The sequence below is a fragment of the Neofelis nebulosa genome, chromosome 6 (assembly GCF_028018385.1).
Source record: "Neofelis nebulosa isolate mNeoNeb1 chromosome 6, mNeoNeb1.pri, whole genome shotgun sequence".
Taxonomy (NCBI): Eukaryota; Metazoa; Chordata; class Mammalia; order Carnivora; family Felidae; genus Neofelis; species Neofelis nebulosa.
Genome location: NC_080787.1, coordinates 41,567,970 through 41,593,602, shown reverse-complemented (window position 1 = coordinate 41,593,602; position 25,633 = coordinate 41,567,970). Strand labels below are relative to the sequence as shown.

Below are 25,633 nucleotides of genomic sequence, written 5' to 3'. Positions count from 1 at the left end.
CCCTTAGATATGAACAAAAGACCCTTCCTTACCCTGGGCTCCTCAAGCTTTTACCCTGCATTTTGCTTCTTTGCAACTCTACTAACCCACCACTTCCTCCTTCTCCAATGGTCCCTTTCCCTTGGCTTCTATGACAACAGCATTCTCCTTCCTCCCTCCAACCTCTCCAGCTGTTCCTCTTTTTGTCCTTTTTGCTGCTTCTCCTCCACCTCCAAACATCAGCACTAGGACTGAGGGCTCATTCCTCATCAGGGACTTGATCACTTTCTGGGGAAAAAACTCTCTGATGACTCCCAAATCCGCATTTTCAGCCAGAGCTTTCTCCTAAGCTTTATCCAACTACCCACCGAAGACCCACAGGCACGTGACATCTAACGTGTACCCAGCTCCTTGTTTCTCACCTCTCCACTCTTGGTATAATATTTACCTATCTGAGTAAATATCTCCACCGTATGCCCAACTGCCCAATCTTCCCCCCGCCCAGCTTTAATTGAAAAATAAAATTGTATATATTTAAAGTGTACAGTGCGATGACTTAATATACACATACATTGTGAAATATTTACCACAGTCAGGCTAATTAACACATGCATTACCTCACGTAGTTACCTTTTACATTTTTTTGTGGTGAGAACACTTAAGATTGACTCTCCAGGCAGCTGTCAAATACAATACAGTATTATTAACTATAGTCTGCATGCTGTACTTCAGGTCCTCAGAATGTATTGTCTCATAACTGAACATTTGCACACTTTCATGAACATTTCCCCATTTTGCTCCACTCCCCAGTCCCTGGCAACCACCACTCCACTCTTTCTATAAGCTTGATTTTTTTCTCCCTTGATTCTACCCATGAGTGAGATGCACAGCATTTTTCTTCTAACTTATGTCACTTAACATAATGGCCTAAAGTACATCTATATTGTCACAAATGGCAAGATTTTCTTCTTTTTATGGCTGAATACTAGTGTGTGTGTGTGTGTGTGTGTGTATGGGAGTATATATATATATATATATATGGGAATATATATATACATATTCCACATTTTCTTTATCCATTCATCCATAGACATGTTGTCTCACTTCTGAGGGAAAAGAGATTAGTATCTTGAAGAGATTTCTGCACTCCCACATTCACTACACCATTACAATAGCCAAGGAACGGATATTGCCCGATATATATATATTTTTTAAATTAATATCTACTTATTTATTTTTGAGAGGGAGAGAGAGGGACAGAGTGAGAGCAGGGGAGGGTCAGAGAGAGAGGGAGAGACAGAATCCAAAGCAGGCTCCAGGCTCTGAGCCATCAGCACAGAGCCTGACGTGGGGCTCAAACTCATGGACCGCAAGATCATGACCTGAGCTAAAGTCGGCTGCTTAACTGACTGAGCCACCCAGGCACCCCTGGATATTGGCTGACCTTAAATCATCTCTTCCTCACCACCCAGGGCCAGGTGAAAAAGCCCTTAAAGTCTGTTTCATAAGTTCCTGGTTCTCCCCTCTTCTTCATACTTGCTACTGTAACATCTGTTCATACCCCATCCTCTTTTTTTTTTTTTTTTGACCTTTCTTAGAATAGTATAATGTGCATACAGTGTAATTCACACTTGTAAGCATGCAGATAGTTCTATGGGTTTTGACAAATGCATATAGTCACATAGCCACAACTACAATGTAGATGTGAAACAGCCCTATCACATCCCCAAACTCTCCCATGCCCATTTGCAGTCAGCTCTTTCCCTATCCTCAGCCCTGGCACCCACTGATCTGTTTTTCTCTCTGTATAGTTTTGTCTTTTCTAGAATGTCATAGAAATGGAATTACACTGCATGTAACTTTGAGTCTGGCATCTTTCAAATAATAAATTTGAGATTCAGCTATATTCTTGCAGGCATCAGCTGTCTATTCCTTTTTATTGTGTATATGATAAACTCTTGTTTATCTGTCCTGTTGAAGAACACTTACCTTGTTTCTAGTTTAGGGGCAAGTGTGAATAAACCCACAACAGTCGTTCATGTGTACCTCTTTGGGGGAACATTAGTTTTCATTGCACTGGGTACATGGAGGAGTGGGATTGCTGGGTGATATGGTAAGTGCATGTATAACTTTATATAATAAGCAACGATGACACTGTTTTTCAAAGTGACTGGTCCATCTCTGCGCATGTTTGAGAGTTCAAAATGCTCTCTATCTGTGCCAGTTTTTGGTATTGCCAGTCTCATTTTCTTATTTTTAGCCATTCTAAGAGGTGTGTAGTAGTATCTCATTGTGGTTTTAATTTGCATTTTGTTAATGATTGTGTTAAAAAATTATATTAACATTTTATGCTAATTTTTTTAAATGTTTATTTATTTTTGAGAGAGAGAGAGAGAGAGAGAGACAGAGCGGGGGAGGGTCTGAGAGAGAAGAGACACAAAATCAGAAGTAGGCTCCAGGCTCCAGCTATCAGCACAGAGCCCAACGTGAGGCTCGACCACACGAACCCGTGAGATCACGACCTGAGCTGATGTCGGACGCTTAACTAACTGAGCCACCCAGGCGCCCTATGTTAACATCTTATGTTAAACGTGCTTATTTGCCATCCATATAGTGGGACGTGTCTGTTCAAATCTTTGATCCCCCTCTTTAAAAAAATAAATTGAGTTGTTTTCCTATTTTTTATTGGGTTTTAAGAGTTTTTAGGTGTTCTAGATACAAGTCCTTTACCAGATACGTGTTTTTGCAAAACTGTTCTCACAGTTTGCGGCTTGTCTTTTTGTTCTCTAGGAGTTTCTTTTTAAAAACTTTGTGTTTTGAGATAATTGTAGATTCACACGCAGTTATAAGAAATAACACGGAGAGTTTTGCTTTCCCTTCCCCCAGTGTTCCCCAATGGTAACATGTTGTGTAACTATAGTGCAACACCACAACCAAGGAATGGACATTGATACAATCTATCCATCTTATTTACTCTTATTCAACTTCCACCAGCTTTATATGCATTCATTTGTGTGTGTGTGTGCGTGTGTGTGTGCGCGTGCATGTGTTTTGTTCTATGCAATTCTATCACATGTGTAGATTTCTGTGACCACTGCCACAGTCAAGATACAAACAGTCCATCATCACCAGGATCCTTTTATAGCCAGAGCCACCTCACCCCCTCCCTTCCTTCCTAACCCCTGGAAACCACTAATCTCCTCTTCATCTCTATAATTTTGTCATTTCAAGAATGTTATATAAATGGAATCATACAGTATTTGATTTCGAGTCTGTCTTCTTTCACTTAGCACAATTCCCTGGAAATTCATCCAAGTTGTTATATGTACTAGTAATCCTTTTCATTTTTATTGCTGAATACTATTCCACAGTTTTTTTTTTTTTTTTTTAATCCATTCAGCAGTTCAAGGACATCTGGGTTATTTTCAGCTTGGAGCTATTACAAACAAAGCTGCTATGTACATTTAAGTACAGATTTTTTGTGTGTGTGAGCACAAGTTTTCATTTCTCTGGGATAAATGCCCATGAGCATAATTGCTGGATGTTATAGTAGTTGCATCGTTAGTTTTGTAAAAAAAAACCTGCCAAACTGTTTTCTAGAATACCACTATCCATGATACGTTTCACATTGTATATTCTCACTAGTAATATATGAGTGATTCAGTTTCTCTGTACCCCAGTCAGCACCTGGTTTTGTTGCTATTTTTTTATTTTAGCCATTCTGATAGACATGTGGTGACATCCCATTGTGGTTTTAATGTGTATTTTCCTGGTGGATAATGATGTTGAACATCTTTTCATGTGCTAACAGTGTCTTCTGAGGTACTCATCCTTCCTTATGTATGTATGTATTTTCCATATTTATTGAGATATAATTGACATATAAGTTTAAGGTGTACAATTGATAATTTGATCCACATATATGAAGATCGTTCTCAACTAATGATTGGGTTATGTCTCAATAAACCTATCTTGAGTTGAAAATATCACATTGAAAATGCAGTCAATACACTTAACCTACCAATCAACCACAGGTTAGCCTAGCCTATATTAAATGTGCTCAGAACACTTACATTGTATGCCTAGAGTTGGGAAAAATCACCTAACACAAAGCCCATTTTATAATAAAGTATTGACCAACTCATGTTAACTTATTGAATACTGTACTGAAAGTGAAAAATAAAATGGTTGTCTGGGTGAGTGTGTAGATTATTTAACCTTGTGATCACATGGATGATTGGGAGCCGTGGTTCCCTGCTACTGCCCAGCATTATAAGATAGTATGATATTGCATATTGTCAGCCTGGGAAAAGATCAACATTCAGAATTCTAAGTACAGTTTTCTACTGAATGCATATTGCTTTTGCACCACGATAAAGTTGAAAAATTATTGGTCAAACCATCATAAGTCAGGGACCATCTGTATTATGAAGTGGTTATCACAATAAGGTTGGTTAACCCCTCCATCACTTTACATAATTGCCATTTATTTTTCTGGTGAGAATACTTAAGATTTACTGTCTACATAATTTTCAAGTATATAATACAATATTGTTAACTATAGTCACTGTGCTGTACATTAGATCCCCGGAACTTATTTGTCTTATGACTGGAAGTTTGTGCCCTCTGACCACTATCTCCTCATTATCCCTACCCCCAGCCTCTGGAAACCTATTCTGGTCTCTGTTTCTGTGAGTTCAGTTCGTTTAGATTTTACAGATAAGTGAGATCATACACTATTTGCCTTTCTCCCTTTTAAGTTATTTCACTTAGCACAATGCCCTCCAGTTTCCTCTGTGTAGTTGCAAATGGTAGGATTTCTTTGTTACTTTTTTATGGCAGAAAAATATTCTATTGTATATGTACATATTCCATTACATGTAGAGGATAAGTAATATATAAAAATCATATATACACGTCACATTTTCTTTATCCATTCATCCACTGATGAATACATAAGTTGTTTCCATGTCTTGGCTCTAGAGAATGTGGGAGTGCAATGATCTCTTTGGCAACCAGATTTCAAATCTTTTGGATATATTTCCAGAGGAGGAGTTTCTGGATCATATGGCAGTTCTATTTTTAATTTTTTGAGAAACCTCCATCCTGTTTTCCATAGTGGCTGCACAAATTTACATTCCCACTAACAGTGCACAAGGAAGCCCATCCATTCTTGACAGGGCCATTGCATAGGAAATAGTCCCTCTCTCTTCCAGGCTTGGCCTCTTCCCAAACAGAGATAGAAGAGGTGCCTTCCACAGAATCCCATGCCCAACCCCGGGTAACTTGTAACTTCCTGCTGAAAAGCTGCCTCCTTTATCAGACCCTCATCTCTAAGTGGGCAGAGGCAGTTTTGCTCACCTCAGAATCATCCCCAGCCAACATATTGCTTGTCACAGATCAAGTGACATTTCTTCAATGAATGAATAATAAAAAACAGAATGACTTCAGTGTTAAAAAGAGGTGTTGGCACAGAGAAAGAATGGATTAAGGAACCGGGCGAGGCATGGTGGTTGTCACCCCATTAACCACTCTGTAGGCCAGCTGTGGAGCTAAATAAACCTGGTGCCCAGAACTTGACCCGGCGCGTGCGCAGCGCTCTCCGCTCGGCCCCGCCCCAACCCCGCCCCTCAGTACTTCTCTTCAGGCCCCTCTACGGTCAGCAACCAATTAGGGAGAGGAGGCGGTCCCGGTTGGCGCGGTGCTCCTTGGGTAGTGTCCATAGTTACTGTTGCTAAGGCTCCCGCTCGCCGGAAGTGGTGGGATTCAGAAGTTTTGGGAACCTGAGCCTGAGAGAGGTCAAGGGTCAGTGCAGAGCCTGGAGGAGATGGTGAAGCAGACCATCCAGATTTTCGCGAGGGTGAAGCCTACTGTCCGGAAGCAGCAACAAGGGGTACGGGCAGCGAGGGCGCCGGCGCGGCGGGGCCTCCCAGGCAGGGGAGGGACGGCACGCGGGGCGCTAGGCTGGGGCGGGGGGTCGCCTCAAGAGTCCTGCACACTCTGCCGAGGCGCCCGGGCCGCCAAGCAGACACCAGTGTCCCGCTGTCAGGGTAGACACCCAGGTCACTCTCGCCCAGCAGAGCACCCCCCCCCACCCCCCCCCCACCCCCCCCACCTCGGGCGCGGACGCCGTGCACAGACCCCCTACGGGCCCCTGGGCACGTGTATTCACGCAGGGCCAACGAGTGCGTGTGCGCGTTCGTGCGCGCACACAGGGACCGCCCCTCAACCCGGCGGCCTTATCGCACCTTTCCTGGGAGCGGTGACGCAGCTCTGTATACTCTGCGCAAAGATGCGCCCACACGTATGTTTCTCACCAGGGCAGAACGTGTCAGCAAGAGATGCGTGTCCATACATGTCTGAGATGTTACAGATAATGTAGGTAGATACACACCAAAAACATATCTCTGTGGCCCTGCGCACAGTGGACCCTTAGGAATTTGTTGCCTAACTACATTGCATTGTGCAACACAATCATGAACCTGTGACGTATGCTTATTGCAGATGTAGATATTTTTGCATCCCTAAACAACGAATACACATACACTCTTCATTCTGAAAACGTTAACTGAGCATTTACTAGGTGCTTCCTCTAGTGTGCTAAACTCAGAGGTATGGAGAAGGTTAAGTCATTGCCCTTGCCATGAGCAGGGATGTTTGGTGTGCTTCTTAAATGCTTCAAAACCTGGTTTTTTTTCTCCCGAGAAAGAGCATGGTTGTTCTCACCACTCAGGTGTTTTGTCTACATTATCTCTGATTCTCAGGAGAATCCTGCAAGGTTGATGTCATTTTCCTCATTTTGTAGATGAGGAAAGAGAGTCTCAGGTAGATTAAATAATGTGGCCAAGCCATCCACTCAATGAGAGGCAGAACGCTGATTTTAATTAAGGACTTTTTATTCTAAAGTTCTTAGCTCTTCAGACAAAACTTTTTTTTGCCTCCCAAAGTGGAATAGGTAAGGGCAATCTGGGTCTTACTCATGAGTGCCTGGAATGGGTATATTATTAATAATATTTTATATCTACCCATATGTACAATGTGTATATGTGTAACAGTATATCATAATGTAGCATTTGCCTTGTGAAATTTATGTATTTAAAGCAAGAAATAGACATCTTTGTCATCATTGTCATGAACAGTTTTTCTACTCATGGAATACTTTAAGATGCATGAGAAAAGTCCAAAGAAAATACGTGGCTTTTTTTTTAAGGAATAAAACAGTGTAGAAAGAAACCATCGATATCTTCCCATTTTCTCTTCTATTATATTCACTTACAAGAAGGTTTGTAAAAGTGCATCATCCATACCAAGTGTTTTATATGCAAAGTCCCTATGTACTTCTTCAGACTCTTAGCCAAAAATATGGGGCTTGTCTACATAGATTCAGCAGTGGGAAGCAGGTGCTTCAAGATTGGGGGGAGGGGTGGGAGTGAAGGTGGGGAGGGGGTTGATAGAGAATCTTGGAGGTAACTTTGAACTTTCCCTTTTTTTAAAGTTCAGTGTTTGGGTATTTTACTGTGCCTTCTTTTGCATTTTTTAAAAAATGTTTATTTATTTATTTTGAGAGACAGAGACAGAGCATGAGCAGGGGAGGAGCAGAGAGAGAGAGACACAGAATCCAAAACAGGCTCCAGGCTCCAACCTGTCAGCACAGAGCCCGACGCGGGGCTCGAACTCACAAACCGTGAGATCATGACCTGAGCCGAAGCCGGATGCTCAACCGACTGAGCCACCCAGGCGCCCCTCTTTTGCACTTTTTTAAGTTTATTTATTTATTTTGAGAGAGACAGAGAGCGTGAGTGGGGGAGGGGCAGGGAGAGAGGGAGAGGGAGAATCCCAAGCAGGCTCTGTGCTGTCAGCCCAGAGCCCGATGCAGGGTTCAAACTCAGGAAACTGTGAGATCATGACCTGAGCTGAAACCAAGGATGCCTAACTGACTGAGCCACCCAGGTGCCCCTTCTGCATTTCTTTGGTGAGGTCCTGTGGAGTGGATTGCTCAATACTCCAGGGAGTATTTGTGGGTCTCGTACTGTATTTTTATAATGGCATATTCTTACCAAGTTGCAACATTATGCACATACACAAAAATAAGAGAACACAGATGAATGCATTTTGAGTTAGTGTATCCCTGCTTTCCCTTAGACATCCCACTTTTTAGCACCCTTTTTGCTCCTGAGAGATGTATGGTTATGCAGCCTGTAACATTCACCCAAGAGAAATTCAAAGGTATTTTTCTTGCTTTCCTCTTCATTTTGGGGCTCCATGACTCCATTAGTCTTTTTCCTTCAGGCACTATAAAGTAAATGGTAATAATTTATGGAATGGTAACTTAGAAGCTACATTAGACAAACGTCTGATAATTTTAGCAATGGCCATGCTTTTAATTTGTATAGTGCTTTTAATACATTTAAAAACATGGTTACATTTGTCCTTGCATTTCTTCTAATTGTCTTCTAGGTATAAAAATCCCACTGTGTCTCAAATTTAAGTATCGTTATGACTAAATGTAGAAAGTCCCTTTCTGGCTGAAAGGGACTTTTCTTTAATGCCTCAAAGAATAGCTTAATCAGAGAGGTGGAGGGTCACTCTTATTGTAGTCGATGGTCCTTTCTGTCTTGTGAGCACTGAGTGTTACAGAATTTTTGAAAACGTGTGACTCACATTATAAGGAGTGCCTCACTCTTGTATGTTTCATGTCTTACGCACCCCTTTCACTCACCTGTGTAGCCATTAACTTTTTTTTTCTTTAAGTGTAGTGCCCCACAGGATATAATTTTTAAGTGTCTCTTGAGAAAATCTAGCCATGGAAAGTCTCAGACCTGATGCCATTACTTTCTACAAATAATTTTATTTTACAGGATGACTTTTCTGCATGAATTCTTCACGTTTTAAGTGAGAGGGTTCAATAAAAATCTGCTTAGGAACATTATTTAGACTTTTGGGAGATTCAGGCAGGCTTTTACTTGTTTAAGAATATGACTTTTCCCCCATAATCAAGCATCTAAATGAGTCTTAAACAGGAAATATTGCCTGTCAGAAAGAATTTTATTTCCTGGTGAAAGACAAGAAGTCTTTTTTCAAAAAAAACGCTAAATCTAATGACTAACATTTTTTATGGTGCATTACAAAATGCTTCCATTTCCATGACATCATTTATCCCCACAGCAATCTTGTAAGGGAGGCAATTCTGTTTTCCTCATTTTATGAATAAAGGAACTGAGATTCGGAACGTGGTGGCTGGTCATGCAGCTGGTAAATTGAGCTCAGTGTTGGATGCAAGTCTGTGGGTACCAAATCTTACACTATTCTTTATTCCACATGACTTCTTTATAGGCTTGAGTCTTGATTTTCCTGGCCAGTAAATAAAGGAGTAGGTAACCAAGAAGAGAATCAGAGCATTTACGGTTGTAAGGGGGTTGGTGGAGACCCTTCATTTCCATATCACTTTAGAGAGGTTAAGTGATTCCTCCCAGGTCCCTTACTAATTAGTGGCTGAACTGGGAGGAGAACCTTGAAGGTGACATCAAAGACATGAATTACATATGTCTTTTGAAACCACATGTCTTTTATCAAATGCCTGAATATGTCTCACGGAAACTTGGGCTGCTTTGAATATAACTTGAATTAGAGCATTCTTGTGAGCTCCCTGAGAAGTCCCAGACCCAGTCCTTTGATCTGCCTCGGCCACTTTGTAAATGCTCAGAAATGCTTGTTGGTTGTAGTAAGATGTTAATTGCTGGCACATAATTCCAGAGCAGTACTTAGATTGATGTCCTGCTTTCAGAACTATTAGACAGAGACACTCAAATGCTCAAATTGGAATATTAGATCATTCAAAGGTGAGCTGAGCTTGGGTAGAGCACCAATTTAGGTTTTACCTCTTTTCCAGTTCTGTATATTTGTTTGAGTCTGCACACAATTCAGAGGCGAAGTATCCAAATTATACTATGTTATGGTCTATCTTGAAAGTATAATTTTTGTACAATCACAGTGCCTATCATGATAACATGTTCATAGTTCAAGCCTTAATTTTACCATGATATGTTCATTGGTTGTCTTCATGTTTGCAGATTTATTCCATAGATGAAGATGAAAAATTAACACCTAGCTTGGAAATTATCGTACCTCACGATTTGGCAGATGGATTTGTGAATAATAAGCGAGAAAGCTACAAATTTAAGTAAGTTTATCGTTCTCTTTCATTTGTGTTTCACTATGGAACTCTTGTGGTGCATTAATATGCACAGTGAAAGCATTAGTACCATTTCTCAGGGGAGAGTGTAGTGTGGTTCTCGATCTCCTCCAGTAGGTAGATTTCAAATTGTCTTTTCATTGCTGTGCCTACAGTTGAAAAGAGGGTGTATTTCTCTATCCAAGATGCTGTCCCAAGATCCCAGCCTTTCTTTGCTGCATCTGCTTATCTAGTGTTGTCCTTTTCCTACGTGGCCTACTATGGTTTGACACTTACAGGAAGCTCAGTGTAGGACTAAACTTTATTAAAGTCAAGAACTTATGTGCCCTGTATAGATGAACCTTCTTCACAACATAAATGATATGTGGACCTCATATGCCCGTATGTATGCTCCATATCGGTATTGTCTAAGGTAGTGACCACTAGCCCACAGGTAGCTCTTAAGCACTTGAAATGTAGCTGTTGCCTGAACTGGGATGTGCTCTAAGTATAAAATAGATGAAGGAGTTTTGAAGGCTTAGTGTGAAAAAAAAAAAAAGAAGAATGTAAAACATTTCAAGAATTTTTTCATATTGATTGCATATTAAAATGATAACACTTTGGGAGGCGCCTGGGTAGCTCAGTCGGTTAAGCGTCAGACTTTGTCTCAGGTCATGATTTCGCGGTTTGTGGGTTCGAGCCCCACATCAGGCTCTGTGTTGACAGCCCAGAGCCTGGAGCCTACTTCGGATTCTGTGTCTGTCTCTCTCTCTACCCCTCCCCACTTGTGCTCTGTGTCTCTCTCTCTCATGAAATGAATGAACATTAAAAAAAAATGGTAACGTTTTGGGATATATTGGATTCAAAGCAGATTATTAAAATTAACTTTACGTGTTTCTTTCTTAAGAAAACAGTGGCTACTGGAAAATTTTAAATTACATATATACTCACATTTATGGATTGCATGATATTTCTTTTGGACACTGCTGAACTGTAGGGATCAGGTGCAACGTACCCAACAGCCACCCCTAGATTGTCATCAGTGCCTTTGGTCCAGATTCTCTTTGAGTAGCCAGTCTTTGAATTGGGGCGGGGGGGGGGGGAGGGGTGTGTGGTTTGGGCTACTTTGTGCTGCCTTTATTCTGTAGTTTCAGATTGTGCTGGTTTCTTTCATGCCTACTTTTGACTTTTAAAGCAGTTTGAGCCCAAGTTAAAGCCATATTTGATCTCTGCCTGAATTTAGGGAGTGGATTTCTGGGTCCTGCTGAAAGAATCCTAATTGCTGTCTTGCATTTCTCTCCAGGCTGCTTTTTTTTTTTTTTTTAATGTTTATTTATTTATTTTGAGAGACAAAGAGAGTGGGGGGAGGGGCAGAGAGAGAGGGAGAGAGAGAATCCTAAGCAGGCTCAGTGCTGTCAGCGCAGAGCCCAACATGGGGTTTGATCTCATGAACCATGAGATTATGACCTGAGCTGAAACCAAGAGTCAGACGCTTAACCAACTGAGCCCCCCAGGTGCCCCTCTTGCCAGGCTATTTGCACGGGCCCTGTTTTAATAGTTTCTGCTCTTGAGCTTTGCATAAAACCCATCCAGATATTGTTTATGGTTCTCTCTTTCTCTAATTCTTATTTATTCCTCTTTATTTATGTATGTCTCGTGTAAGTTCTCTTTGGTCTTGACAGCCTACCCTTTGTGCCTCATTTATATATTTCTCCTCCCACCTGTACCCCATCTGCTTGTGTCTCCTTGTATCATAAGCAAAGGTGGGATCACTAGCACGCGGTTGCAGAGTGAGGTGGTCCTCACCCTGTCTTTTTGGCTTCCCGTTGCCTTTCGTTGTCTTCTTTAAGGAGTAGGGTTATAAAACATGACTTATTTTTTGTGAAGCGGGCCATTTCCCACTGATGTAAGCATGCTACCCTACTTGGGCTTTCATGACAGCTGGGCAAAGACCGTCTCTAAAAAGCCACAGTTTGCTGAAACAGTTTATTCAGCATGATTCTATGTGATTGTTAGGAAGCGATTGGCCATGTCTCTATCTATGGGCCCTTTCCAAAGTATTTTTTTATATTATGTATGTACAAATAGTGCCTTTAAACATGTTCATTGAAAAAGTGTTATTTGCTGGGGCACCAGCTCAGGTCATGATCTCCTGGTTCATGAGTTTGAGCCCTGCATTGGGCTCTGTGTGGGACAGCATGGAGCCTGCTTGGGATTCTCTCTCTCCCTTTCTCTGCCCCTTCCCCACTTGCACACACTCACTTGCACTTTCTCTCAAAATAAATAACAAATAAGCTTTTTAAAAAAGAAAAAGTGGGGCACCTGGGTGGCTCAGTCGGTTAAGCGTCCGACTTCAACTCAGGTCACGATCTCGTGGTCTGTGAGTTCGAGCCCTGCGTCGGGCTCTGGGCTGATGGCTCAGAGCCTGGAACCTGCTTCGGATTCTGTGTCTCCCTCTCTTTCTGACCCTCCCCCGTTCATGCTCTGTCTCTCTCTGTCTCAAAAATAAATAAACGTTAAAAAAAATTAAAAAAAAAAAACAAAAAAAGAAAAAGTGTTATTTGCTTATTTTTAAAGTTTATTTACTTCAAAGGAGAGTGAGAGAGAGCATGAGTGGGGGAGGGGCAGAGAGAGAGAGAGAGAGAGAGAGAGAGAGAATCCCAAACAGGCTCCACAGTGTCAGTGCAGAGCCCAATGTGAGGCTCGAACTCACAACCGTGAGATCATGACCTGAGCTGAAATCAGAGTGAGGTGCTTAACTGACTAAGCCACCCAGATGTCCCTATTTTCTTATTTTTAATCCTCTTATTCATTCTTTCTAAGTCTCTAGATTAAAGATATTGGCTTTAGTATTTCAAATAAAGAGATTAATAAAGTATTTAACTTTAACCCATGTTTGGAGGTAAATATTTCAGCATTTTAAGGGTGTTTTTTCCCTAGAAAATTCATTCATTCAATCAACCAATATTTATTGACCCTCCACTGTATGCCTTATAATGGCTAGGAATACAGCAGGGAGCGCAGCAAAGGCCCTGCTCCCATGGTGCTTACATTTTAGTGCGAGGAGGTGGTTAGGCAGATCGGAAGTGCAGTATATATCAGAAAGTGTAAAGTGCCATGGAGAAAATGTATGTCAGGCTGGGGAATAAGGAGTGCCGGGAAGAGGGGCAGCAAAGGGGAGGGATGGTTCCAGTGTTCATAGGGCAGTCAGGGAAGGCGTTATAGGAAGCTGCTAGTTGAGCTTGAAGGAGGGGAGGAAGTCAGACATTCAGCTATCTGAGGGATTGGGATTCCAGGCAATTGAGATGCGAAGAGTGAAGAGCCAGTCCCTGAGGTGGGAGAGTGCTGGCATGTCTGAGGCAGAGTAAAGGGATTTGTGTGGCTGCAGGAGAGTGAGCAAGGGGAAGAGAGGGGAAGAAGAAGGTTAAAGGGGCGACAGAGTGACCAGATCGCAGGGAGCCCTTGTAAGTCACTGTAAGGATTCTTTTGGGGAAGAAGTCATCGTAAGCTTTTTCTTCCCAAAACATTATGGGAAGGTATTGGAGGGTTTTGAGCAGAAGAATGAAATAATTTCACTTACATTTTAGCAGGATCATTTCTCCTGGCATGTGAAAATAGACCGTAAGATTCTACTCAGACAGCTGTTTCAAGAGAGACCAGGCAAGAAACTATGGTAGCTTGGGCTGGAGTAGTAGCAAGTGGAAATGTTGAGAAATAGGTGGATGCTAGATGTATTTTGAAGGTTAGAGCTAACAGAGTTGGCCGATGGGTTGGATATAGAGTGTAATGGAAGGAGAGGGGTCAAGGGTGCCCTAAGGGTTTTGGACTGAATTTTCGGAAGGATGGAGTTGTTGTTTGCTAGGATGAGGAGGGTCAGTAAGAGCAAGTTTGGGATGGGAAGAGATGAGCATGTGCCAGATTTGCCCTGAAATTTACAAAGAGCCTACGCAACTTCCTGGTAAGTGAAAGGACCTCCAAGGAATCAGGACACTTAAGGTTTGTCTCAGGGAGCATTATTGATTAGCTCCAGGGCCATGCGTAAATTGCTTTATCTCCCTGGGCCTCAGGTTCCTCCTCTGTAAAAGATTCCACAGAACTTCTTAAGCTCTGTGGTTCTATTTTGTTCTTCCGTGGTTTTCAGAAGCTAGTTGATCATAATGGCTCTTCAAATTACTATGTAACTACATTATATAAAATAAAATATTTTGGGATGATGATATTTGGTCTTTAATTAACATTGTATGATTTATTGAAATGCCTGCCATCTCTTTGCATGGCGGTGGATGTAATTCCTATTAGGGAGGTGGAGTTGGGAATGGCTGATTGATTCCCACAGGCATCACCAGCCTGGTTAAAGAAGCAAATTGGCCTTATCATCATCATTCTCAAAAGCACTGTTGGGTCTGTGCTCAGGTGAGCATTTGAACAGCCATGTCCCTGGTGTTAGGTCAGCATTCATATCCGAAGGGGTGCACCTCATGGGTTTTGAGTATTCTGGGCACAGTTGGTAAGTACTACTGTCTAAGATAAAATCTTGCCTGCAAAATGACATGGTAGCCAGAGGGTCTGACAGTCTCTCTTTGTATGGTTTCATTGTTTGCTTCTTCAAAAGGGAGGTTGAGAAGCTCTAAGGAACTTTTGAAGTTAACGTTGATTAAAGACAATGAATTTCATTCCATTTAGATTTCCCACCCATCTCCAGGCATCCTTCTGAACTCCTTCATAGTGCAAATAGTCCCACATTTCATGTAGTCTCTACTGTAATTGAACATGTGTCCGACTCACTTGTGAGTCACAAGTGAGACACGTAGACCAAAGGTTCCTAAGCCACTCTGAAAGCTGCTTCAGATGCCCTCAACATGTTTGTTTTACAGGTTTTGCTTTAAAGCCACACCACCCCTAATTTTGATTTTGAGCAAATTTAAATACGCAGGAGAGGTAGAAGAATAATGTGATTGCCTCTCCTCTACGCTTGGTGGAGGATTCACCGATTGTTAACATTTTGCCCTATTTGTTTATGCTTCTCTTCTTTCTCTCCCTTACTCCCCCTCCTCCTTTCCTTCCCCATTTCTCTCTCTCTTACTTTCTTTGTGATCTTTTTTTAATGTTTATTTATTTTTGAGAGAGAGAGAGAGAGAGAGGGTGCGAGTGGGAGAGGGACAAGAGAAAGAGGAAGAGAGAGAATCCCAAATGGGCTCCATGCTGACAGCAGAGAGCCTAGTGCGGAGCTTGAACTCACAAACTGTGAGATCATGACCTGAGCCAAAATCAGGAGTCAGACACTTAACCCACTGAGACACCCCGGCACCCCTGTTCATGATCTTGTAATGAGGACCATACTTGTTGGTAGCACCTTCCCACACTATAAAAGAATATTGTGTGTCTCCTACCCAGGTTTCCCACTGTGCCTGTGCCCCTGTACCAAGCTCAGTGCCATTGGGAGAAGAGCAGCATTGACACCATTCTACCTCCCCGAGGCCCTGGCCTGGCCTGGCCAATCTGATAAAGCCTTTTCTTTGCAGGACAGGTCTGTCTTCATTTACTTTTTGACTTTTGATTCACCATCAACCAAATGGGACAAAACTATCCCGCAAATTAAGTCACTGAGGCAGCGCCCATTAATGGAAAATCAACTTCAGTTCACGATTTTAAAACTAAGTTCTATAATCATACATTTCACAGCTGTGTTCTTCCCTTACAGGTCAGACATCAGAAGTTCTTTGGGTGTTTACATCCTGTTCTTGGGTTTCCATTTCACGCACTTATCTGGATTTGAATTTGATGCCAGTTGCAGACACTGTCCCTCTTGAGACCTAAAGAACACACAGTTTATTATTTGGTTCAAAGCTGCTGCAGTTTTTCAGAGGGATTTATTGTGCAGATCTTGTCAAAGCAATACTGTTTACCCACCATGTGTATACAGGGGTACAACAGTGCAGTGTGGTTGGGACTACAGGGCAAACATTGTGTTAGGTTAGGTAAGCCCAGTGATGTAAATATGGGGTCATTTACAAAGCTTTTGGGAAAAAAGTATTAATCCAATTGTGTTTGAAGCTCAGCCTTGAAATAATCACCACTCTCATATTTGCAGATTTCAAAGAATTTTTGATCAGGGTGCAAACCAGGAGACCATTTTTGAAAACATTGCCAAACCAGTTGCCGAGAGGTAGGATTTCCTATGTTTTGTTCGATGGGTTAGTGGTTTTCATCTTGTCTTCAATTTTCAGATAATTGTGGTAATGTCCTTTGGTGTATCAATTATATACTCAGGCTACAGGGCATGTCATGATGATAGTATTAATACCTTCTATCCATGTAGCTGTTTGTTTTAGATTTAGAAGCCGAGCCTCAAGACAAACCAGTGAGGTAGACAGAATAGCCATTATAACTCCCATTTTTTTTTTTTAACGTTTATTTATTTTTGAGACAGAGAGAGACAGAGTATGAACAGGGGAGGAGCAGAGAGAGAGGGAGACACAGAATCCGAAACAGGCTCCAGGCTCTGAGTGGTCAGCACAGAGCCCGACACGGGGCTCGAAGTCACGGACCGTGAGATCATGACCTGAGCCAAAGTCAGACGCTTAACCGACCGAGCCACCCAGGTGCCCCTATTACTCCCATTTTAAAAGATAGATACCTCTCTGAGGATTGGAGAGATTAAGTGACGTGCTCAGGATTGCATGGCTAGTGGTGGTGGACTCCTGGGTGGTTTTCTGTTAACTGCAGGGCTCTTTCATCAATACAGCATTTCAAACATATGGTTGGAGGGATGAAGGATGAGGTATGGGTGACACCTGGGAGGCCTACTAATGGTTGACCCAGCTGTACCTCAGTGTAATAACTACTTTTCAAAGCTTGGTCCTTAGTTCTTACACCCTTGTGTTTCTACGTATTTAGACAGTTCTAGGCTACTGACCATTGGAACCAAGCTCACATGAGAATACCCAATAAATCAGAATGCCATTGTATTAGTATATATTGGCAAAGTCTCTTTGGGACCAGACGCTCAAAGTCTCTTTGGGACCTTTGATAAGCACGGTCTCCTCTTGTAGGGAATCTGTATGGGAAACTACTACTACTTAAGGTTATTTTCTGATCCTGACATTAGTTGGATAATTTTGATGATCTCATAATCCCCAAATACATCTGTCTTTATGCTTACAATAAAAAATGTACAGACAGTCCCCAACTTAGGATGGTTCAGTTAATGATTGGTCAACTTTAGGGTGGTGTGAAAGTGATAGGCATTCAGTAGAAATCCTATTCTGAATTTCGAATTTTGACCTTTTCCCGGGCTGGGGATACACAGCACAGTGCTCTCTCATGATGCTGGGCAGAGGCAGCGAGCACAGCTCCCTGTCAGCCACACGATCACAAGGGTCAGCAACCAATGCTCTTACAACCATTCTGTCCCCATATAACCATTCTGTTTTTCACTTTCAGCACAGTATTGAATAAATTACATGAGGTATTCAACACTTTAGTATAAAACAGGCTTTGTGGTAGATGTTTTTAGCCACCTGTAGGCTAATTAAGGTTCTGGGCACACTGAAGGTGGGCTAAGCTGAGCTATGATGTTCGGTAAGCTAGGTGTATTAAGTGCATTTTCAACTTAGGGTATTTTCAACTTACTGTGGGTTTATCGGATGGAACCTCATTGTAGGTGGAGGAAGATCTATACCTGCTAAATAGACCCATTTTTAATTCCACTAATCGGTGTACCCTCTCCCACAGACATTGCTGGAAACTCATTGTCACCTTTTGTCTTTCAAACTCCTTTGTTTTATGAATCTTACTCAAACTAAGTCTTTCTCTTTTAATACAATCTTTCTCCACGGTGGGTGAAATACAGTTGAGTAGGCTTCGGCTATTTTAGTTACAGTCACAGTTCAATAACCTCTTTAGGTTAAATTCAGATCTCCTTGGGGTGCCTGGGTGGCTCAGTTGGTTAAGCCTCTGACTCTTGATTTTGGCCCAGATTATGATCTCGTGGTTCAGGAGTTGAGCCCCACATTGGGGCTGTCAGTGCGGAACCTGCTTGGGGTTCTCCTTCTCATCCCCTTTCTCTGCCCTTCCCCTGCTCATGCTTGTGCGCGCGCGCTCTCTCTCTCTCTCGCAAAACAAATAAACTTGAAAAAAATTCAGAGCTCCTTGACTGGATGTCACACTTGTCTAAAATTCTCTTCCTTTTAGTCATCTTTTGGGTTATGTCATTTTTCAGATAGCTGACCTCATTTTGAAATTTCCTAAAATCATTCAGGGAGGGAGCCTTCGTTTCAGTTTCCTGGATGTCTGGTATTTCTTCTCATTACTAATGAGCTCTTCCATCTTGAGCCCACCTCCCCTCCAGCTCTTGTTGGGTCTCTGGGCCTGGAATCATCTTCCTTCAGAGATCTGCATGGTTGTCCTTGAAGTCTTGCTCCTTTGTCAGCTTCTCAGGAAGGCCTTCCCTTATTAGCTGCATTTGAAATTGCACTCCCTTTCACCCTTCCCCATTTTATTTTTTTTTAGCACTTATCACCATCTGACATACTACCTAGTTGGGTTGTTTATTAGTGTTCTGGTCCATCTTCCTCTAGAACAAAAGCTCCACAAAGGCTGGGATTTGTTTTGTTCACTGACTGGACAATGACATCCAATCCGATGATGATGAGATTTCAAGAATGACAGGCATTTTCATCCAGGCTGCCCAAGTTGTTCCTAGTGGAGCCTGTCTTTCAGCAATAGGAAACATTCCTCTTTGTCCTTTTTAGTACTTATCTCCTTGTATCCCATTTTTCCTGAAAATATTTTTGCTATTTTATTTTTTTCTGTTAGCCTTTATCTAGTTTATCTTTCTCGATCTCTTAATTCAACTTCCCTGTGACCTTTTGTTTTACTATCTAAGTAAAAGATAGCTGGCCTTTGCTTTTCAGCCACACACGGAGCCCCTGACCTGTACTTGGCTATTTGAACCTGTTTGTGTCTATTATGATTATGATAATGATGTTTGGAGCCATTCTTCCGATTTTAATTTATTTTTTCCACTTACCATACTTTCCATTTTTTCCTCTTTTGCTGTTTGCTGGTTTGACTGTACTTGCCACTGCTGCTGATTTCCATTTTCTCCCTCAAGGTGTACGTTGTACTTCAGCCACTCCAGTGTTGTTGAAGTTCAGATATTTAAACTCATTCTTTTGTTTTGTTTTGTTTTTTGTTTTCCCCTCAATATCTAAAGTTTCTCCCCCTGTCTGTCTCTCACTTCGCACACTTTCACTTTGCCTTTCCTCCTTTTACAATCTCCAGTGTTGGGACCAGCTGGTAACTGCATTCTGGATTGTTGTTAATCATTTTTATCATCAGCCTTTATTCGTATTTATCTCTGAGTGAATATTTGTTTCTTTGCTCATCACTGTTTCTTATACTTATGTCTACTTCTTGGATTCCTTTTGAGTATGGCTGGTAATCATCCTCTAATAATTTCTTAGAGAGTTCAAGACTGGGGAACTTTTGGAAGCTTTTCATCCCCTTTCACAGTTAAAATGGAATTTGGGTATACAATAATTCTAGCTTAAACATTCCCTTCTCGTGGGGCGCCTGGGTGGCTCAGTCGGTTAAGCGTCCGACTTCAGCTCAGGTCATGATCTCATGGTTCATAGGTTTGAGCTCCACGTCGGGCTCTGTGCTGACAGCACAGAGCCTGCTTAGGATGCTCTTTCTCCCTCTGTCTCTATCCTTCCCCCACTTGCTCGCTCTCTCTCAAAATAAATAAATAAACTTAAAAACAACTGTGAAGACACTGCTCTATTGCCTTTTTGCCAGCAGTGTTGCTGAAGAGATGTCAATGTCAATCTGTATCTTAGTTCTTAGGAAATGCCTTTTTTTTTTTTTTCCTTTTCTGGAAGTTTTTAGGATGTTTGGATTTTGTTCTTTTTTTAATGGAATTTCATATCAGTGAATCCCTTGATAGTCTAGGTATGGCTATTTTTTCATGTATTCATGTATTCTTGTCTCATTCGGCCATTTCTGCTGAAAACTCTTTACATATTCAAGCTCGAGTGTTAGGTTATCACACTGTTAATATCTTTAATAATTAACACAATAATTCCCTTCCCTCCAACTTATTTTTGGAACTTCTGTTTCTATAACTAGCACTTCTCTCCTCCCAATATTATAACTGTACATTCATAGTCCCCATCTCTTTGTTTTTTGGTTCTGAGTCCTGAAAGAATTTGTTAGCTCAGTGTTCTAGCATGGTAATTTCCTTTTCAGCTGTGCTTTTCATTCTTTGTCACCTGCCTCTCACATTTTTAATTTTAGCAATTTTATTTTTCACTTCTAGGAGATGGAAACAAAGTCTGTTCTTGTTTATTGATATGATATCCTTGCTTTTCACTCTGAAGACAATTATTATCTTCCTTTGAATTGGCTTTTTTTCTATATACCTTTTTTTTTAATGTTTATGCTCTACTATTGCTTTCCTCATATTTCATATTTCCCTCAGATACATATTTCCCTCAGGTACATATTTCCCTCAGATATTTGATGCTTTTAAGAAATACTTGCTATTCCCCCATGAAGATTAGTCTTCAGGAATACATGCTCAACAAAAATCCAGCCACTCAACTCGGCTCTTTGAAGGCTGTTCTGTTGGGTTAACTCATTGTAGCTTAATCCTGGTACTGTATACAATTAAAGCTAAATAAAATTAGTGCTATTTCTTTCCAAAGTTGTGTAATTCAGGAGCCTTACTAATTTAGACTCATCTTTTCCTACTTAAGTCAAAAAGTGACGTGATTGCATGACTACAGAACTGCATGCCAGTGGTGAGAAGTTATAAAACTTTACATTTGTGTCACTGGAAATTAAGTAAAAGAATCCTTGTGGTTAGTTGTTTATTATTTAGTACATCCCCCCTAGGAAGCATTTTATCATTCTTCCTCTTTTGAACTTTGATTTTTCTGAAATATATCCTATGCAAAATCAGCCTTTTATCATATTAATTCACTCATTGGTTTTGGACTAATTTTTTATAAAGATAAAATTTAGTAGGTGCGCAAGTGTGTGTAGTATATGGTATTGCACCATATGAAAGAGCTTGTAGTTTTTTGTTTTTAATTTTATTATTGAAGTATAGTTGACATACAATATTATATTCATTTCAGGTGTAAGGAACTTGTGATTTTATTTGATATCTCACTCAGTGTTATTCTTCTCAAGCTGGGGTGCATCTATCTTGGGAGGATGTGGTGGTCTATCAGGGGATGCCTGAAGCCACAAGCCAAACCTGGCACATCATCCTGGAGGGTGAATCATCACCTGGAGGGTGAATTTTAGTGAAAAATTTAAGGAGAGAATGTTGAAGTCTAAACTTTTCTGAGGTCCCATCATATGCACTTGAAATTCAAAAGAATCCCAGGTCTTTGTGGTGCCTGGGTGGCTCAGTTGGTTAAGCGCCCGACTTCGGCTGGGGTCATGATCTCATAGTTCGTGGGTTCGAGCCCCATGTCAGGCTCTGTGCTGACAGCTCAGAGCCTGGAGCCTGTTTCAGATTCTGTGTCTCCCTCTCTCTCTCTGCCCCTCCCCTGTTCACTCTGTCTCAAAAATAAATAAACAGCAAAACAAAAACAAAAACACACAAACAAACAAACAAAAAGAATCCCAGGTCTTCAGCCAATCTTATGTGTTACCTAAAAGCTTGGGGTGTGGGAAATTTTATGTGCAGTGAGTGCTTTTGGAGCAATCTGGAAGTCTAGTGTTTTAGAGGAACGCGGTTTGACCAAAACAAATAGGGTGCACACCATGAGGGGGACTGGTTGTACCAAAGACAGAGGGCCCCATAGCTGGGCCTGGACAGCCGTAGCACCTGCAGTGCAAAAAGTCCAGCCATGCTCATTTCGGAAACGCTATTAGTCACTCTGAACCAGTTCTTCTAACCTTTGATTTCACCAGGGTTGAACAACACCAAGTGCAGCCTTTCAGTTTATTTTGAGTAGAGGTTGAAGGGAAAAAGCAACCTCCCAGGGTTACAACCACAGACTTGGAGAAGGACTTTTGAGAGTACTTGAACCTGCTGGGGTTGGGGGGGGCAGGGCTTGGGAGAGGGCATTTTCTTGTGGGAGGGACAGCCCACACTCCTTCCCGGTAGGGCCAGGGCCACGCCCCTCAGGGCTGTAGCTGTGGCTCTAAGAAATAGGTCCTGGTGCCGATGCTGTTGGTTGTATAGCTTGCCCAGTCCTGCTGCATGAGCAGAGACAGGGAGGCCAGAATGGGGTAGAAGAGAAGGCACAAAAGAGTACTTACACACATAAACTGAAATATTATTGTGGACTCATGCTTCTTCCCCCTCTGGCTCAAACAATGTGGTATCAGTGGAATAATCTGATTCCGGCCTCAGCCCTGTGACAAACTTACCCTGAGACTCTGGGTCAGACCTGTCACTTCTGAATCAGTCATCCCTCGGAGAAAGGGAGATGCCAACAATACCAAGTTTACAGGATTATTTTGAGGCTGAAAGAAATATGTACTATGTGAACTTCGACACCTTCTTCAGTTTAAGTGTTGAAAAAATTAGACATATGTACTCTTTTCCACTTTAAAAATATGTCCAGTAGCTTATGGCTTCAGACCAAGATGAAGTAAACACACTTCTCTCTACTCCTTTCACTAAGTGTAAGTAAAAACTCTGGGCATTATATGTAAAAGAAATATAAGAAGATTCTGAGAAGGTAGACTGGCCAGGGGACCTCCAGACCTGAGGAATGACATGGTTGTGTGTGTGTGTGTGTGTGTTTTTTGCCTCATGTGTCCCAGACTAGATGCTGGCAAAACTGGCAACTCAGAAACACCAACAGGCTCAGACAAAAATGGAAAGAAAAGTCTGTTCTCTATACCCAGGGGACCAGGAAAGGGACAGCCGAGTGAGACAGAAACTTTTCGAGACTAGTTGCCCTGCTCCACCCAGATACCATGGAAAAATCCCGCCGCCCTACCCCAACAGCAAAGGCCTGGCTACGCGAGGCACCCCATCCCCCACTGCCAGGGTGGTATCAGAGGAGTGGGAAGATTCATCCCCATGTGGAGGTAACAGCTTCTCCTCTCCCTCTCCCTCTCCCTCTCCCTCTCCCTCTCCCTCTCCCTCTCCCTCTCCCTCTCCCTCTCCCTCCACCAAGTTGTCATTGGAAGTCACATGGGATCCTGGGGTTCACCACCAACCAGCAGTAACAAGGCCTCCCTCACCCTGCTGTGGTATCAGTGAGCAGCAACCAGGTGCCCCTCCCTGTCCTATCCAGGGGCGTGACAGATGAGGCCTAGAAGGGAGCCTGAATTCTCGCCTCCACCCACAGGAATGAGGGCCCCCCACAAGTGTGAAGACTGGGTGGGGAGCCTGGGCCTTCACCCCTACCTGGCAGTGGTGAGGTAGCACCTTGCTGCTCCCACTATCATGTTGTCAGAGGAGGCACGCCAAAAGAAGATTTAAGTATGTTCAGGAATCTCATTAACATCATACCTAAGCTACCCAGGATACGTTGAAAATCATTTATCAGATAGGAGATATCAGGAATCTGGAAAATATCAATTTGCATAAGAAGAAATAATCAACAGATGCCAGTATGTAGATAACATAGGTCTGGAATAATCTAGCAAGGATTTTAAGCAGCTATCACAAAAATGCTTCCGTGAGCAGTTATGAACATGCTTGAAACACATGAAAAGATTTAAAATTCTCAGCAAAAAAATAGAAGATCTAAAGGAGAACCAAATGGGAATTTAGAACTGAAAAGTACAATAACCGAAATGAAAAGTTTGATGGATAGCTAACCAGCAGGAGGGAGAGGTCAGAGAAAAGAATCAATGAATTTGAAGCAGTAACAATAGACATTACCCAATATGGACAATAGAAAGAAAATAAGCTGGAAAACAAAATGAAAAACCAAACCAAAGTGAACAAACCCTCAGGGACCCGTGAGAACTCTAGCAAAAATCTAATATTCATGTCATCAGAGTCCCCAAGGAGAGGAGAAAGAGAGCAGGGTTGAAAAGTATTCAAAGAAGCAATGGCTGAAAATTCCCCAAATTTGGCAAAAGGCCTAAATCTAGAGCTTTAAGAAACTGAGCAAATCCCAAACAGGATCAACTCAAATCCATTCTAGGACAAGTTATAGTTAAACTTCAGAACACTCAAGACAAAGGAAAAAAACCTGAAAGCAAAGAGAAAGAAATGATACCTTACCTATAGGGGGAAAAGTTGAATTATGGAGGCTTTCTCTCTCAAAATAAATAAACTTTATGTTTTTTAATTAAAAAAATTTTTTTAATGTTTAGTTTTGAGAGAGAGATACACACAGAGTGTGAGTGGGGGAGGGATAGAGAGAGAGGAGGACACAGAATCCAATGGAACTCAAGAGCGATGGGATCGTGACCTGCACCGAAGCTGGATGCTTAACGGACTGAGCCACCCCCCCCAAGTAAACTTTGATAAAAAGAGAAAACTTTAGTGTCATTTGTTCTTCTATTTAGTAATCTAAATCATTAGACTAGAACTTCTCCCCCAAGGGACTCAATAAAGTTAATTCCATTAGACATTCACCAAAACATCCCTGCCAGTAAACACTTTATTTTTCTCAAAATTGGCTTTCAAGCAGCAAACATTGGTTACCACCAAATTAGACAAGAACCCACTGGCTCACACAGATCTGTTCAACTTCTGGCCACAGTTTTACTTCACCAGATGTGTTGTTCACAAACACGTACCTGTGCTTGGTGCCATTTCTTGCTATGCTGAAATTTCCTGGTAACATTACGTTTCTAGCTTTTGTGATTTCACCATTATTCTTAAATTCAAACTTTTAGCTGTAGCACTTTTAAAATTTTATCCGCAACTGAGAACATGACTTTGTGCTTAAAACCAGGAACACGTGTCAGCTTTTAAAACCCACTGAAATTATAGAAGGTGATGATCTCGAGGTGCTCCACCGAAACCTTAACAAGGGAGAGGGTAATAGTGCCGTGCCACCCGCATTTAGTGAGCTTGCAGAGAGCATCGTAGTCCACCGGATAGGCATAGGTTATATACCAAAGATGCACGTTTAAAATAATGAAATTTACTACTGGAGGTAAAACAAATGAGTCTAAATCCGGATGTCTCTTCTTAGGAGTGACCATACAAGAAATTGCATGAAGCCATTATTTTGCACTGATGACTGTAAGTTAAAGCTATTTGTGATTCACTTGATACGAGACCACTAAAAATGGTCTGAGAGTTATATGAAGCACTTTGGCTGTGGGGAGTCTGAGTTCTCTGACAGAGCAGAGACATGTGATGAAAATCACTGGGTCTGTGGTAAAATAAATAGCATTGCTTAAATTAAAAAGGTGATAAAAGACACTGACCAGTGGATCAGAGGTGCTCTCGCAGTGATGTTTCCTTAGCTAGAAGATACGTGTCTTATGCTGGTAGGCCTCCTACTAACACAGATCTTGAGGGGCGCCTGGATAGCTCAG

The 25,633-nt window shown here is 41.8% G+C and overlaps 1 protein-coding gene across 2 annotated transcripts in view; it reads left to right on the top strand.

The window, feature by feature from the left end:
* Positions 1-5,702: 5,702 nt before the first annotated feature.
* The window catches only part of KIF6 (kinesin family member 6), a 388,723-nt gene continuing 368,792 nt past the window's right edge, over positions 5,703-25,633 (top strand). Inside the window, exons 1-3 of one of the 2 annotated variants that reach the window (XM_058733811.1) lie at positions 5,703-5,872; positions 10,050-10,159; positions 16,242-16,316. In XM_058733811.1, the coding sequence (XP_058589794.1) occupies positions 5,807-5,872; positions 10,050-10,159; positions 16,242-16,316 (251 nt within the window). In that variant the 5' untranslated portion in view covers positions 5,703-5,806. The remainder of the gene's footprint in view (positions 5,873-10,049; positions 10,160-16,241; positions 16,317-25,633) is intronic. The other variant, XM_058733812.1, reaches the window with a different exon arrangement.